The 17,364-nt window shown below is 55.2% G+C and overlaps 1 protein-coding gene across 5 annotated transcripts in view; it reads left to right on the top strand.

The window, feature by feature from the left end:
• LOC116958593 (acyl-CoA (8-3)-desaturase) overlaps positions 1-13,118 on the top strand; it is a 36,206-nt gene extending 23,088 nt beyond the window's left edge. The window contains exons 9-13 of one of the 5 annotated variants that reach the window (XR_012931161.1): positions 1,403-1,499; positions 2,270-2,349; positions 7,131-7,256; positions 9,854-10,667; positions 10,980-13,118. Coding sequence is in view for 1 of the 5 variants with exons in the window: in XM_076057201.1 (XP_075913316.1) it covers positions 1,403-1,499; positions 2,270-2,349; positions 7,131-7,256; positions 9,854-9,905 (355 nt within the window). In the remaining 4 variants the exon portion in view is untranslated. Of the gene's footprint in view, positions 1-1,402; positions 1,500-2,269; positions 2,350-7,130; positions 7,257-9,853 lie in introns of all 5 variants that reach the window. The other 4 variants (XR_012931160.1, XR_012931159.1, XR_012931158.1 and 1 more) reach the window with 4 other exon arrangements.
• Positions 13,119-17,364: the final 4,246 nt, after the last annotated feature.

Genomic DNA, 17,364 nt, shown 5'->3' with positions numbered 1-17,364 from the left:
ACACCCACACAATCACCCACACAATCACTCACACACCCACACAATCACACACACACACACAATCACACACACACTCACACAATCACACACACACCCACACAATCACTCACACACCCACACAATCACTCACACAATCACTCACACACCCACACAATCACTCACACACCCACACAATCATACACACACACAATCACACACACTCACACAATCACACACACACACTCACACAATCACACACACACCCACACAATCACTCACACACTCACACAATCACTCACACACCCACGCAATCACTCACACACTCACACAATCACTCACACACCCACGCAATCACTCACACACTCACACAATCACTCACACAATCACTCACACACCCACACAATCACACACCCACACAATCACTCACTCACACACCCACACAATCACTCACACAATCACTCACACACCACCACAATCACTCACACACCCACACAATCACTCACACAATCACTCACACACCCACACAATCACTCACACACCCACACAATTACTCACACACACACACAATCACTCACACAATCACACAATCACTCACACACCCACACAATCACTCACACACACCCACACAATCACTCGCACACCCACACAATCACTCACACACACCCGCACAATCACTCGCACACCCACACAATCACACACACACACATCCACACAATCACTCACACACACATACTATCACTCACACACCCACACAATCACTTACACACCCACACAATCACTCACACATCCACACAATCACTCACACAATCACTCACACACCCACACAATCACTCACACACCCACACAATCACTCGCACACCCACACAATCACGCGCACACACACACACAATCACTCGCACACCCATACAATCACTCACACACCCACACACTCACTCGCACACTCACACAATCTCTCACACACCCACACACAATCACTCACACACTCACACAATCACTCGCACACCCACACAATCACTCACACACACCCACACACTCACTCGCACACTCACACAATCACTCACACACACCCACACAATCACTCACACACTCACACAATCACTCGCACACCCACACACTCACTCACACACCCACACACTCACTCGCACACCCACACACTCACTCGCACACCCACACACAATCACTCGCACACCCACACACAATCACTCGCACACCCAAACAATCACGCACACACACCCACACAATCACTCGCACACCCACACAATCACTCACACACTCACACAATCACTCACACACTCACACAATCACTCACACACACCCACACAATCACTCGCACACCCACACAATCACTCACACCCACACACACACACCCACACAATCAGTGAGTCGTCCTCTCTCTATCTCTCTGTGCTCGCTCTCCCCCCAGGTTCTTGGAGAGTAACTGGTTCGTCTGGGTCACTCAGATGAACCACATCCCCATGAACATCGACCGAGACCACCAGCGAGACTGGACCACCACGCAGGTACCACGGTTCACGACCCCCCACCCCACCCCCCATCACCACCCCACCCACCCACCCCCCCTCCCCACCCACCCCCTCCACCCCCTCCCCACCCACCCCCTCCACCCCCTCCCCACCCCCCCCTCCGCCCCTCCCCACCCACCCCCTCCACCCACCCCCTCCACCCCCTCCCCACCCACCCCCTCCACCCACCCCCCCACCCACCCCCCGCCCCACCCACCACCCTCCACCCACCCCCTCTCACCACCGGGTTGAGGGAGGCTGCAAGGTGCAGGGTGCAGTGTGCAGGGTGCAGGGTGCAGGGTGCAGGGTCCAGGGTGCAGGAGGCATGAGGCATGAGGCAGGGTGCAGGGTGCAGGAGGCAGGGTGCAGGGTGCAGGAGGCAGGGTGCAGGGTGCAGGAGGCAGTGTGCAGGAGGCAGGGTGCAGGGTGCAGGGTGCAGGAGGCAGGGTGCAGGGTGCAGGAGGCAGGGTGCAGGGTGCAGGAGGCAGGGTGCAGGGTGCAGTGTGCAGGGTGCAGGAGGCAGGGTGCAGGGTGCAGGGTGCAGGGTGCAGGGTGCAGGGTGCAGGAGGCAGGGTGCAGGGTGCAGGAGGCAGGGTGCAGGGTGCAGTGTGCAGGGTGCAGGAGGCAGGGTGCAGGGTGCAGGCACAGGGTGCAGGGTGCAGTGTGCAGGGTGCAGGGTACAGGAGGCAGGGTGCAGGGAGAGAGTCATCCACGTGACACCGCCTCTGTTCTGCTGTTGTCTGCGTGTGGCTGTGGCTTCAACTCAGTTGCAAGCAACGTGCAACGTTGACCAGTCGCTCTTCAACGACTGGTTCACGGGACACCTCAACTTCCAGATCGAGCACCAGTGAGTGTCACCATCATCATCACCATCATCACTATCATTAACATCATCAACACTGCTGCCACCACCATCATCACTATCATCACCATCATCAACACTACCACCACCATCATCATTAACATTGTCACCATCATCATCATCGCCATCATCAACATCATCAACACTGCCACCACCACCATCATCACCATCATCAACATCATCAACACTACCGCCATCACCATCATCACTATCATCAACATCATCAACACTGCCACCACCATCATCATCACTATCATTAACATCATCAACACTACCACCACCATCATCACTATCATTAACATCATCAATACTACCGCCATCACATCATCATCACCATCATCAACATCATCAACCTACCACCATCATCATCACCATCATCAACATCATCAACACTACCACCATCATCACCATCATCATCAACACTACCACCACCATCATCATCACCATCATCAACATCATCAACACTACCACCATCATTACCATCATCAACATCATCAACACTACCACCACCATCATCACTATCATCAACATCATCAACACTACCGCCACCATCATCACCATCATCAACATTATCAACACTACTACCACCATCATCACTATCATCAACATCATCAACACTACCGCCACCATCATCACCATCATCAATATCATCAACACTACCACCACCATCATCATCACCATCATCAACATCATCAACACTACCACCACCATCATCACTATCATCAACATTATCAACACTACCGCCATCAGATCATCATCACCATCATCACCATCATCAACACCCTCACCATCATAATTAACACTGTCATTATTATCATCATCACCATCATCAACACCACCATCATCAACATCAACATCGTCAACATCGTCAACATTAACACCACCATCGTCACCATCGTCAGCATCGTCAGCATCATCAACATCTACACCATCAACACTGCGACCATCATCATTAACACTGTCATCAAAACCATCACCATCAACACCACCACCATCATAAACACCACCATCATCATTAACACTGTCATCAAAACCATCACCATCAACACCGCCACCATCATAAACACCACCATCATCATTAACACTGTCATCAAAACCATCACCATCAACACCACCACCATCATAAACACCACCATCATCATTAACACTGTCATCAAAACCATCACCATAAACACCACCACCATCATTAACACCACCATCATCATTGACACTGTCATCAAAACCATCACCATCAACACCACCACCATCATTAACACCACCATCATCATTGACACTGTCATCAAAACCATCACCATCAACACCACCACCATCATTAACACCACCATCATCATTGACACTGTCATCAAAACCATCACCATCAACACCACCACCATCATAAACACCACCATCATCATTAACACTGTCATCAAAACCATCACCATCAACACCACCACCATCATAAACACCACCATCATCATTGACACTGTCATCAAAACCACCATCATAAACACCACCACCATCATAAACACCACCATCATCATTAACACTATCATCAAAACCATCACCATCAACACCACCACCATCATAAACACCACCATCATCATTGACACTGTCATCAAAACCATCACCATAAACACCACAACCATCATAAACACCACCATCATCATTGACACTGTCATCAAAACCATCACCATCAACACCACCACCATCATAAACACCACCATCATCATTGACACTGTCATCAAAACCATCACCATCAACACCACCACCATCATAAACACCACCATCATCATTGACACTGTCATCAAAACCATCAACACCACCACCATAATAAACACCACCATCATCATTAACACTGTCATCAAAACCATCACCATCAACACCACCACCATCAACACTGCGACCATCATCATTGACACTGTCATCAAAACCATCAACACCACCACCATCATAAACACCACCATCATCATTGACACTGTCATCAAAACCATCACCATCAACACCATCACCATCATTAACACCACCATCATCATTGGCACCGTAATACTGTGTAGGAACCTCCTGGTTACTACACCACCAGCCCACGGGGGATTATTGTGTCTATCCGTCCGTCGTGCATCGAAAAATGGGAGGGGTGGGGCTGGGTGGAGAGGGGAGAGTGGGGAGGGGCTGGGTGGGGAGAGTGGGGGGTGGGGAGGGGCTGGGTGGGGAGGGTGGGGCTGGGTAGGGTGGGGAGGGGCTGGGTTGGGGAGGGGCTGGGAGGGGAGGGTGGGGAGGGGAGGGTGGGGCTGGGTAGGGTGGGGAGGGGAGCGTGGGGAGGGGCTGGGTGAGGAGGGGAGGGTGGGGAGGGGCTGGGTGGGGAGGGTCTGGTGGGGAGGGTGGGGCTGGGTGGGGTGGGGCTGGGTGGGGTGGACTGAGTGGGGAGGGTGGGGCTGGGTGGGGTGGGGCTGGGTGGGGTGGGGCTGAGTGGGGAGGGTGGGGCTGGGTGGGGGCTGGGTGGGGAGGGTCTGGGTGGGGAGGGTGGGGAGGGGCTGGGTGGGAGGGGTGGGGCTGGGTGGGGAGGGGCTGGTCACCCCGTGGTGCCCCCCTTATAAAACTCAACGTTTCACCTACTCACGCCGGCTTGTGCCCGCCCTCACCACTTGTGCTGAATACACCACGTGGTGGTGCCGCCGCTCTTGTTGACCCTGGCCATTAACCGAGCAACCCAACGTTCCTACCAGCCCCCTCCGCAGAAATGTGTTTATTGGCAAACTTAACGCTAGTAAACGTCAGCTAATGGACTTTACAGAGGGAACAAGGTGATAGAGAGAAACATGTATTAAAAAAGATATCAAACTTAGAAATGTAATGCAAACTCGGAGAGTTGGCCAACACGACGGTTAACAACTACACCTGGTTGAACAACGTCCTTCCAAAGATCGCAAAATTTTGCACCCATGTGTGTGGAAATCCTGCCCCGTAGACGCGGTTCAATCTTGATTTGAAGCAACCCGTGGCTGTGGGAATTCACACTCTGCGGTTCTTGCGGTGAAGATAGCTAATAGATCGCGACGTTTCGGTAGCAACACGAGCCACCGTCTTCAGGCGAAACACAATACAGCAGGCGGACTGCTGAGGCAGGAGGAAATGTAGCGAGAGAGCTACCTCAACCAGAGGTTTTATACGTTTGTGGTGGATGTAACCCAAGGGTAAGTGGGCGGGGCTAGGTGACAGGATATGCAAGTAAATGTTAAATATTCTTGGTTCTTTCGGTAAGGTCACGTAGAAGGGAAACAATAAAATAGTTATTAATTTATTGAAACAATAAAATAATTTTGATTTAAAGCTTTCGTGACTGCGGCAATTCATATTCTCAGCTCTTTCGGTAAAGTCACGTTGAAGGGAAAACAATAAAATAATAAAATATATATAACAATAAAAATTCTCACGACGTTTCGACCATAACACAAACGGTTGTCATCAGGTGTGTCTGTTTGCATTTTATTGTTTTATATAGATTTTATTATTTTATTGTTTCCCTTCAACGTGACTTTACCGAAAAAACTAAGAATATGAATTACTGCAGTCACGAAAGCTTTAAATCAAGATATTGATGTTGTTGATGTTGTTGATTGTGTTGATGCTAGTGTGGTTGATGTTGGTGTTGATGTTGATATTAATGTTGTTGATGATGTTGTCAGTGTTGTTGATGATAATGATTTTGATATTGATGATGTTGTTAATGTTGTTGATTTTTTTGATGTTAGTGTGGGTTGATGTTGGTGTTGATAATGTTGATATTAATGTTGTTGATGATATTGTTAGTGTTGTTGATGATAATACTTTTTGATATTGATGATGATGTTGTTAATATTCTTGGTTATTAATGTTGTTGATGTTGTTAGTGTTGTTGATGGTAATCATTTTGATATTGATGATGTTGTTAATGTTGTTGATGTTAGTGTTGTTGATGTTGGTGTTGATAATGTTGATGATGTTGATGCTGTTGATATTAATGTTGTTGATGTTGTTGTTAGTGTTGTTGATGATAATGATTTTTATATTGATGTTGATGATGTTGTTAGTGTTGTTGATGTTTGTGTTGATAATATTGATGATGTTGATATTAATGTTGTTGATGTTGTTGTTAGTGTTGTTGATGATAATGATTTTGATATTGATGTTGATGCTGATGTTGTTAGTGTTGTTGACGATGTTGATGATGTTGATCATGATGATGTTGATATTAATGTTATTGATGATGTTGTTAGTGTTGTTGACGATGTTGATCATGTTGATCATGATGATGTTGATGTTGATATTAATGTTATTGATGATGTTGTTAGTGTTGTTGACGATGTTGATGATGATGTTGATATTAATGTTATTGATGATGTTGTTAGTGTTGTTGACGATGTTGATGATGTTGATCATGATGATGTTGATATTAATGTTATTGATGATGTTGTTAGTGTTGTTGACGATGTTGACGATGTTGATCATGATGATGTTGATATTAATGTTATTGATGATGTTGTTAGTGTTGTTGACGATGTTGATGATGTTGATCATGATGATGTTGATATTAATGTTATTGATGATGTTGTTAGTGTTGTTGACGATGTTGATGATGTTGATGTTGATATTAATGTTATTGATGATGTTGTTAGTGTTGTTGACGATGTTGACGATGTTGATCATGATGATATTGGTATTAATGTTATTGATAATGTTGTTAGTGTTGTTGACGATGTTGATGATGATGTTGATCATGATGATGTTGTTGATGTTGTTGACGTTTCCAGCCTCTTCCCCACGATGCCACGTCACAACTACCACAAGGTGTCTCCGCTCGTCAAGTCGCTCTGCAGCAAGCACGGCCTGGACTACCAGAGCAAGACCCTCATCACCGCGTTCGGTGATATTGTGCGGTGAGACATTGGTGGGGAGACACGGGGGGTGGAGAAATGGGGGGAGACGCGGAGGGCGGGGGGGGGGGCGAGAGGGGGGAGACATGCGGGGAGACACACGGGGGAGAGACACGGTGGAGAGACACGGTGGAGAGACACGTGGGAGAGACACGGGGGGAGAGACACAGTGGAGAGACACGGTGGAGAGACACGGTGGAGAGACACGGGGGAGAGACACGGGGGGAGAGACACGGGGGAGAGACGCGGGGGAGAGACATGGGGGGGGGAGAGACGCGGGGGAGAGAGACAGGGGGAGAGACACGGGGGAGAGACATGGGGGGGGGGGGGAGAGACGCGGGGGAGAGAGACAGGGGGAGAGCCACGGGGGAGAGACACGGGGGGAGAGACGCGGGGGAGAGACGCGGGGGGGGGGAGAGACACGGGGGGGGGAGAGACACGGGGGGGGGGAGACACGGGGGGGAGAGACACGGGGGAGAGACACGGGGGGGGGGGGGAGAGACACGGGGGGGGGAGAGACACGGGGGGGGGGAGACACGGGGGGGAGAGACACGGGGGGGGGGGGGAGAGACACGGGGGGGGGAGAGACACGGGGGGGGGGAGACACGGGGGGGGGGGAGAGACACGGGGGGGGAGAGACACGGGGGGGGGGAGACACGGGGGGGAGAGACACGGGGGGGGGAGAGACACGGGGGGGGGAGAGACACGGAGGGGGGAGACACGGGGGGGGGGGGAGAGACACGGGGGGAGAGAGACACGGGGGGAGAGAGACACGGGGGGGGGGGAGAGACATGGGGGGGGGAGAGACACGGGGGGGGAGAGACACGGGGGGGGAGACACGGGGGGGGAGAGACACGGGGGGAGAGAGACACGGGGGGAGAGAGACACGGGGGGAGAGAGACACGGGGGGAGGGACACGGGGGGAGAGAGACACGGGGGGGGGGGGAGACACGAGGGGAGAGAGACACGGGGGGAGAGAGACACGGGGGGAGAGAGACACGGGGGGAGAGAGACACGGGGGGAGAGAGACACGGGGGGAGAGAGACACGGGGGGAGAGAGACACGGGGGGAGAGAGACACGGGGGGAGAGAGACACGGGGGGAGAGAGACACGGGGGGAGAGAGACACGGGGGGAGAGAGACACGGGGGGAGAGACACGGGGGGAGAGAGACACGGGGGGAGAGAGACACGGGGAGAGAGACACGGGGGGAGAGAGACACGGGGGGAGAGAGACACGGGGGGAGAGAGACACGGGGGGGGGAGAGACACGGGGGGGGAGAGACACGGGGGGGAGAGACACGGGGGGGAGAGACACGGGGGGAGAGAGACACGGGGGGAGAGAGACACGGGGGGAGAGGCACGGGGGGGGGGGGGGGGGAGAGACACGGGGGGAGAGAGACACGGTGGGAGAGAGACACGGGGGGGGGAGAGACACGGGGGGGAGAGACACGGGGGGAGAGAGACACGGGGGGAGAGAGACACGGGGGGAGAGAGACACGGTGGGAGAGAGACACGGGGGGAGAGAGACGGGGGAGAGAGACACGTGGGGAGAGAGACACGGGGAGAGAGACACGGGGGGGGGAGAGACACGGGGGGAGAGAGACACGGGGGGGGAGAGACACGTGGGGAGAGAGACACGGGGGAGAGGCACGGGGGGGGGGGGGGAGAGACACGGGGGGAGAGAGACACGGGGGGGGAGAGACACGTGGGGAGAGAGACACGGGGGAGAGGCACGGGGGGGGGGGGGGGAGAGACACGGGGGGAGAGAGACACGTGGGGGAGAGAGACACGGGGGGAGAGAGACATGGGGGGAGAGAGATACGGGGGGAGAGAGACACGGGGGGAGAGACACGGGGGGAGAGAGACACGGGGGGAGAGAGACACGGGGGGAGAGACACGGGGAGAGAGACACGGGGGGAGAGACACACGGGGGGAGAGAGACACGGGGGGGAGAGACACGGGGGGGGAAGAGACACGGGGGGAGAGAGACACGGGGGGGGAGACACGGGGGGAGAGAGACACGGGGAGAGAGACACGGGGGGGGGGGGGAGAGACACGGGGGGAGAGAGACACGGGGGGAGAGCGACACGGGGAGAGAGACACGTGGGGGGAAACACACGGGGGAGACACGGGAGAGAGACACGGGGGGAGAGAGACACGGGGGGAGAGAGACACGGAGGGAGAGAGACACGGGGGGAGAGAGTTACGGGGGGAGAGATACACGTGGGGAGAGAGACACGGGGAGAGAGACACGTGGGGAGAGAGACACGGGGGGAGAGACACGGGGGCACGGGGGGAGAGAGACACGGGGGGAGAGAGACACGGGGGGAGAGAGACACGTGGGGGAGAGACACGGGGGGGGGAGAGACACGGGGGGAGAGAGACACGGGGGGAGAGAGACACGTGGGGGAGAGACACGGGGGGGAGAGAGACACGGGGGGAGAGAGACACGGGGGGAGAGAGACACGTGGGGAGAGAGACACGGGGACGTGGTATCAGCGGACACAACCTCGTGGCGTGTGATGAATATGCGACTTTGCGCGTGTGATGTCACGTGATGATGTCACGTGATGATGTCATCCCCCCCCCTCCCCCCACAGCTCCCTCAAGGTGTCCGGTGACCTCTGGCAGGACGCCTACCTCCAGCGGTGACGTCATGGCGCCCACCTCCTCACTCCCCCTCCTCGTTAACTCATCCACCTCCACCTCCTCACCACCTCCACCTCGTCACCACCCTCCCTCCACCTCATCACCCCCCCCACCACCGCCATCGTTAACCTCCCTCCTCCTCCACCTCCTCACCCTCCTCCAACCTCCTCCTCTCATCGGATGTGGTGGTGGGTGAGGTGGTGAGTCGGTGGTGAGTGGGTGAGGTGGTGAGTGAGTGAGGTGGTGAGTGATGTGGTGAGTGACGTGATGAGTGAGTGAGGTGGTGAGTGAGGTGGTGAGTGAGGTGGTGAGTTAGTGAGTGAGTCAGTGGGTGAGGTGGTGAGTGAGTGAGGTGGGGAGTGAGGTGGTGAGTGAGTGACGTGGTGAGTGACGTGGTGAGTGAGTGAGGTGGTGAGTGAGTGGATGAGGTGGTGGGTGAGGTGGTGAGTGAGGTGGTGAGTGGGTGAGGTGGTGAGTGAGTGAGGTGGTGAGTGAGGTAGTGAGTGAATCAGTGAGGTGGTGAGTGAGTGTGGTGAGTGAGGTGGTGAGTGAGGTGGTGAATTAGTGAGTGAGGTGGTGAGTGAGGTGGTGAGTGAGTGAGTGAGGTGGTGAGTGAGGTGGTGAGTGAGGTGGTGAGTGACGTGGTGAGTGAGGTGGTGAGTGAGTGAGGTGGTGAATGAGGTGGTGAGTGAGGTGGTGAGTGAGTGACGTGGTGAGTGACGTGGTGAGTGACGTGGTGAGTGAGTGAGGTGGAAAGTGAGTGAGGTGGTGAGTGAGTGGATGAGGTGGTGGGTGAGGTGGTGAGTGAGGTGGTGAGTGAGGTGGTGAGTGAGGTGGTGAGTGGGTGAGGTGGAAAGTGAGTGAGGTGGTGAGTGAGTGGATGAGGTGGTGGGTGAGGTGGTGAGTGAGGTGGTGAGTGAGTGACGTGGTGAGTGAGTGACGTGGTGAGTGAGTGACGTGGTGAGTGAGGTGGTGATTGAGTGAGTGAGGTGGTGAGTGAGTGAAGTGGTGAGTGAGGTGGTGAGTGACATGGTGAGTGAGTGACGTGGTGAGTGAGGTGGTGAGTGAGTGAGTGAGGTGGTGAGTGACGTGGTGAATGAGGTGGTGAGTGAGGTGGTGAGTGAGTGACGTGGTGAGTGACGTGGTGAGTGAGTGAGGTGGAAAGTGAGTGAGGTGGTGAGTGAGGTGGTGAGTGAGTGACGTGGTGAGTGAGGTGGTGAGGTGGTGAGTGAGGTGGTGAGGTGGTGAGTGAGGTGGTGAGGTGGTGAGTGAGGTGGTGAGTGTGTGACGTGGTGAGTGAGGTGGTGAGTGTGTGACGTGGTGAGTGAGGTGGTGAGGTGGTGAGTGAGGTGTGAGTGAGTGACGTGGTGAGTGAGGTGGTGAGTGAGGTGGTGAGGTGGTGAGTGAAGTGGTGAGGTGGTGAGTGAGGTGGTGAGTGAAGTGGTGAGGTGGTGAGTGAGGTGGTGAGTGAAGTGGTGAGGTGGTGAGTGAGGTGGTGAGTGAGGTGGTGAGTGAGGTGGTGAGTGAGGTGGTGAGTGAGGTGGTGAGGTGGTGAGTGAGGAGGTGAGTGAGGTGGTGAGTGGGTGAGGGATTGCGAGCAGACACCACGGGATGGCCATGAATGACCGATCCGTCTTGGTGGTTGTCCGCTGCCATTGTGAATGGCCACGCCCGGTGGCTCCACTCATCGTCGTCTTTGCCACGGCTCGTGTTTGTGCTACGCCGCGCTTAAACTAAAGACAAAGATTCTCCCCGTATAGCCTCAACGGACTGTTGGGGCAAGTGCGCTCGAACCCACTCATTCACTCACTCACTCATTCACTCACTCATTCACTCACTCATTCACTCAATCAGCAATCACTCTCTCATGCACTCATTCACTCACTCAAACACTCATTCACTCACTCATTCACTCACTCATTCACTCAATCACTCATTCATTCACTCACTCAGCAGCCACTCATTCACTCACTCATTCACTCACTCAATCACTCACTCATTCACTCACTCAGCAATCACTCTCTCATTCACTCACTTATTCACTCACTCAATCACTCACTCATTCACTCACTCATTCACTCACTCATTCACTCAATCACTCACTCATTCACTCACTCAGCAATCACTCATTCACTCATTCACTCACTCACTCAATCACTCACTCATTCACTCACTCACTCATTCACTCACTCAGCAATCACTCTCTCATTCACTCACTCATTCACTCACTCACCAATGAACTCACTGACCCCCCCCACCATCACACACTCACTCACCACTCACTCACCACTCACTCACCACTCACTCACAACTCACCAGCCACCCATTCACTCACTCACCAACTACTCACTCACCACTCACTCACCACTCACTCACAACTCACCAGCCACTCATTCACTCACTCACCGACTCACCAATTAACTCACTGACCCCCCCACCCCCACCCACATCACGCACTCACTCACCACTCACTCACAACTCACTCACCAGCCACTCATTCACTCACTCACTCACCACTCACTCACAACTCGCCAGCCACTCATTCACTCACTCACCACTCACTAACCAACCACTCACCAATTCACTAATTTACTCACTCACTCAACCAGCTCACCTAATTCACTCACCCACTAATTCACTCACTCACTCACCACTCACTCACTCACAACTCACTCACCAGCCACTAATTCACTCACTCACCGACTCACCAATTAACTCACTGACCCACCCACATCACACACTCACTCACCACTCACAACTCACCAGCCACTCATTCACTCACTCACCGACTCACTAACCACCACTCACTAATTCACTAATTTACTCACTTACTCAACCAGCCACCCATTCACTCACTCACCAACTACTCACTCACTCACCACTCACTCACCACTCACTCACAACTCACCAGCCACTAATTCACTCACTCACGTATTGCCTTTAACAAGCGAGCAGCGAATGTCCAGCACTGGATCCCCGACTCGCCGCTCTCTCCCCGCTGGCCATGTTTACCACGCACCACACCGGGCACTTCATTTCAGTCCGAGTCGACCTAGGGGAGGGCCCCGGGACCGGTTTCGAGATATTCGCCATCGCCGGGCGTCGCCGGCCGTGAGCGGGAATCGATCTCGGCGGCTCGCACAGAGACAGCCCTACAGGAGCACCGTGATTTCTGGGTTGTTAATTTAAGACATTAAATGGTAAAAATGGTTACAAGCGAAGCGACGCCACGCTTTGTGCGAGTTCCGCCACCACCCACCACCCCACACCCCACCCACCACCCCACACCCCACCCACCACCCCACCCACCACCCACCACCCCACACCCCACCCACCACCCCACACCCCACCACCACACCACCCACCACCCCACACCACCCACCACCACCCCCCACACCCCCTTCTCTGTTGGGTGCCTGGGTCCTTTACTCGGTTCCGTACAAGCAGTTGAGCTGTTCACGTGCACGTGGTGGTGGTGGTGGTGGCTATGCTGCTGCTGCTGCACGTGATGGTGGTGGTGGCTATGCTGCTGCTGCTGCTACACAAGGTGGTGGTGGTGGTGGTGGCTATGCTGCTGCTGCACGTGATTGTGGTGGCTATGCTGCTCCTGCTGCACGTGGTGGTGGTTGTAGCTATGCTGCTGCTGCACATGGTGGTGGTGGCTATGCTGCTGCTGCTGCACGTGATGGTGGTGGTGGCTATGCTGCTGCTGCTGCACGTGATGGTGGTGGTGGCTATGCTGCTGCTGCTACACGTGATGGTGGCTATGCTGCTGCTGCTGCACGTGATGGTGGCTATGCTGCTGCTGCTGCACGTGGTGGTGGTTGTAGCTATGCTGCTGCTACACGGTGGTGGTGGCTATGCTGCTGCTGCTGCACGTGATTGTGGTGGCTATGCTGCTGCTGCTGCGGGTGGTGGTGATGGTGGCTATGCTGCTGCTGCACGTGGTGGTGGTGGCTATGCTGCTGCTGCACATGCACGTGATTGTGGTGGCTATGCTGCTGCTGCACGTAGTGGTGGTGGTGGCTATGCTGCTGCTGCTGCACGTGGTGGTGGTGGTGGCTATGCTGCTGCTGCACGTGATTGTGGTGGCTATGCTGCTGCTGCACGTGGTGGTGGTGGTGGTGGCTATGCTGCTGCTGCACGTGGTGGTGGTGGCTATGCTGTTGCTGCTGCTGCACATGGTGGTGGTTGCAGCTATGCTGCTGCTGCTCCTGCTGCACGTGATTGCCAGTCATCATCCAGCAACGGTGCAGGCGGTGCAGCAGCTCCGAGTAGGACTGCTGGCTATGTACGGCGCGAAAGAAGTCCACTATGCCTACGCCCGCTGCGAGTGTGGACTCATCCCCATCTGTTCCACCTGGCGGCAGAGCCAAGCGGGGTACACGGCTCCTCCCCGACACCCAACCACGGGGAGAGAGTCCCACGACCCATCCGTGCGTGATCCACCAACCCTCGCTGCTGCTGCTGCCTCAGCAGTTGCTGGATGATCATCCCGGACAGCCACCTGCAGCAGCAGCATAGCTACCACCACCATCACGTGGAATAGCAGCAGCATAGCTACCACCACCATCACGTGTGCAGCAGCAGCAGCAGCATAGCTACCACCACCACCACGTACAGCAGCAGCATAGCTACCACCACCACTACGTGCAGCATGAGCAGCATAACAACCACTACCATCATGTGGAGTAGCAGCATAGCTACCACCACTATCACTTGTGCAGCAGCAGCATAGCTACAACCACTATCACTTGTGCAACAGCAGCATAGCTACCACAACCACGTGCAGCAGCATAGCTACCACCACTATCACTTGTGCAGCAGCATAGCCACCACCACTACCACTTGTGCCAGGCTAGGTGCACGAGGTAACGGAACACACCCACGTGGTGCCATGGGTTTACTACTGTGCCAGGCTAGGTGCACGAGGGCACAGAAGAGATCCCACGTGGTGCCATGGGTTTTTACTACTGTGCCAGGCTAGGTGCACGAGTTCACGGAGGAGAATCACGTGGTGCCATGGGGTTAACTGCTGTGCCAGGCTAGGTGCACGAGGTCACGGAAGAGAATCACGTGGTGCCATGGGTTAACTGCTGTGCCAGGCTAGGTGCACAAGTTCACGGAGCAGAATCACGTGGTGCCATGAGTTAACTGCTGTGCCAGGCTAGGTGCACGAGGTCATGGAGGAGAATCACGTGGTGTCATGGGTTTTACCACTGTGCCAGGCTAGGGGCACGAGTTCACGAAGGAGAATCACGGTGTCATGGGTTTTACTGCTGTGCCAGGCTAGGTGCACGAGTTCACGGAGGAGAATCACGTGGTGCCATGAGTTTTACCGCTGTGCCAGGCTAGGTGCACGAGTGCACGGAGGAGAATCACGTGGTGCCATGGGTTAACTGCTGTGCCAGGCTAGGTGCACGAGGGCACAGAAGAGATCCCACGTGGTGCTATGGGTTTTACTGCTGTGCCAGGCTAGGTGCACGAGGTCACGGAAGAGAATCACGTGGTGCCATGGATTAACTGCTGTGCCAGGCTAGGTGCACGAGGTCATGGAGGAGAATCACGTGGTGTCATGGGTTTTACCACTGTGCCAGGCTAGGTGCACGAGTTCACGATGGAGAATCACGTGGTGCCATGGGTTTTACCGCTGTGCCAGGCTAGGTGCACGAGTTCACGGAGGAGAATCACGTGGTGCCATGGGTTGACCGACTGATTAGTGAGCGGCTTCGCTTCCTCTGCCCCTCCGCTGTTTGTCGTCGGGGAGCGGCGACTGCCTCCCGGCCGACCCCAACTACCCTCGCTGTGCACCCAGCCTGGCACTGCCCACCAGCGGCGTCCATTCACGAGTCCTCCTCATCATCGGCCCTTCCTCCTCGTCATCCGCAGGGGCCGGTCTTGACACGGGCAGCAGCAGCAGCAGCACGGCCGCCCCTACTGCGGTCGCCGATCGGTTAATGGACGTCCGCTCCGCGCGCCGAGAGCCAGACTCCGAATCCTGGGGGCACGCCAAGACTACGGAACGCCCTGCCACACCGCGCGGTCACACCGGGGCGAGGATTCGCTCGACCGCGACTACGTCTTCCCCCAGAGACTCGCCTGTTCCACCCGAACGTCCACCCCCCCCCCCCCCCGCACGCATTGCCACGTGGGGACCCAGCGGACTCTGGGACCCTGCGCATTGTCTAGTTCCCGACTTCGTGCGGAGCGCAACTGAGACGCCCCCGGACGAATAATGACTTGGTGTCTTCTTTGGCTCTTTCGGTTAAAGTCACCACATGCAGCAGCAGCAGCATAGCCACCACCACCACGTGCAGCAGCAGCATAGCCACCACCACTACCACGTGCAGCAGCAGCATAGCTACCACCACTACCACGTGCAGCAGCATAGCTACCACCACTACCACGTGCAGCAGCATAGCCACCACCACCACGTGCAACAGCAGCATAGCTACCACCACCACGTGCAGCAGCAGCATAGCTACCACCACCAGGTGCAGCAGCAGCATAGCTACCACCACCACGTATGCAGCAGCAGCATAGCCACCACCACCATGTGCAGCAGCAGCAGCATAGCTACCACCACGTGTGCAGCAGCAGCATAGCTACAACCACTATCACGTGTGCAGCAGCAGCATAGCTACCACCACCACCATGTGCAGCAGCGGCATAGCCACCACCACCACGTGCAGCAGCATAGCTACCACCACCACGTGCAGCAGCAGCATAGCTACCATCACCATCACGTGCAGCAGCAGCAGCATAGCCACCAATACCAACAGCCGCCATTCGCCACTATGTAGTGGCGACGTCCCCTGTGCCAGGCTAGGTGCACTTTGAGGCCGCGTGAGAATGTCGAAGCCTCAGGTTGCTGGCAGGTCACGGAACACACCCACGTGGTGCCAATGGGTTAACTGCTGTGCCAGGCTAGGTGCACGAGTTCACGGAGGAGAATCACGTGGTGCCAAGGGTTAACTGCTGTGCCAGGCTAGGTGCACGAGGGCACGGAGGAGAATCACGTGGTGCCATGGGTTTTACTGCTGTACCTGGCTAGGTGCACGAGTTGACGGAGGAGAATCACGTGGTGCCATGGGTTTTTACTACTGTGCCAGGCTAGGTGCACGAGTTCACGGAGGAGAATCACGTGGTGCCATGGGGTTTACTGCTGTGCCAGGCTAGGTGCACGAGTTCACGGAGGAGAATCACGTGGTGCCATGGGTTTTTACTGCTGTGCCAGGCTAGGTGCACGAGTTCACGGAGGAGAATCACGTGGTGCCATGGGTTGACCGACTGATTAGTGAGCGGCTTCGCTTCCTCTGCCCCTCCGCTGTTTGTCGTCGGGGAGCGGCGACTGCCTCCCGGCCGACCCCAACTACCCTCGCTGTGCATCCAGCCTGGCACTGCCCACCAGCGGCGTCCATTCACGAGTCCTTCTCATCATCGGCCCTTCCTCCTCGTCATC

This window comes from Petromyzon marinus, chromosome 80, assembly GCF_048934315.1.
Source record: "Petromyzon marinus isolate PM22_M1 ecotype Great Lakes invasive population chromosome 80, UKy_Petmar_22M1.pri1.0, whole genome shotgun sequence".
NCBI classification, from domain to species: Eukaryota; Metazoa; Chordata; class Hyperoartia; order Petromyzontiformes; family Petromyzontidae; genus Petromyzon; species Petromyzon marinus.
The sequence above is the reverse complement of the archived record's forward strand: the minus strand, read 5'-3'. Positions and strand labels throughout refer to the sequence as shown.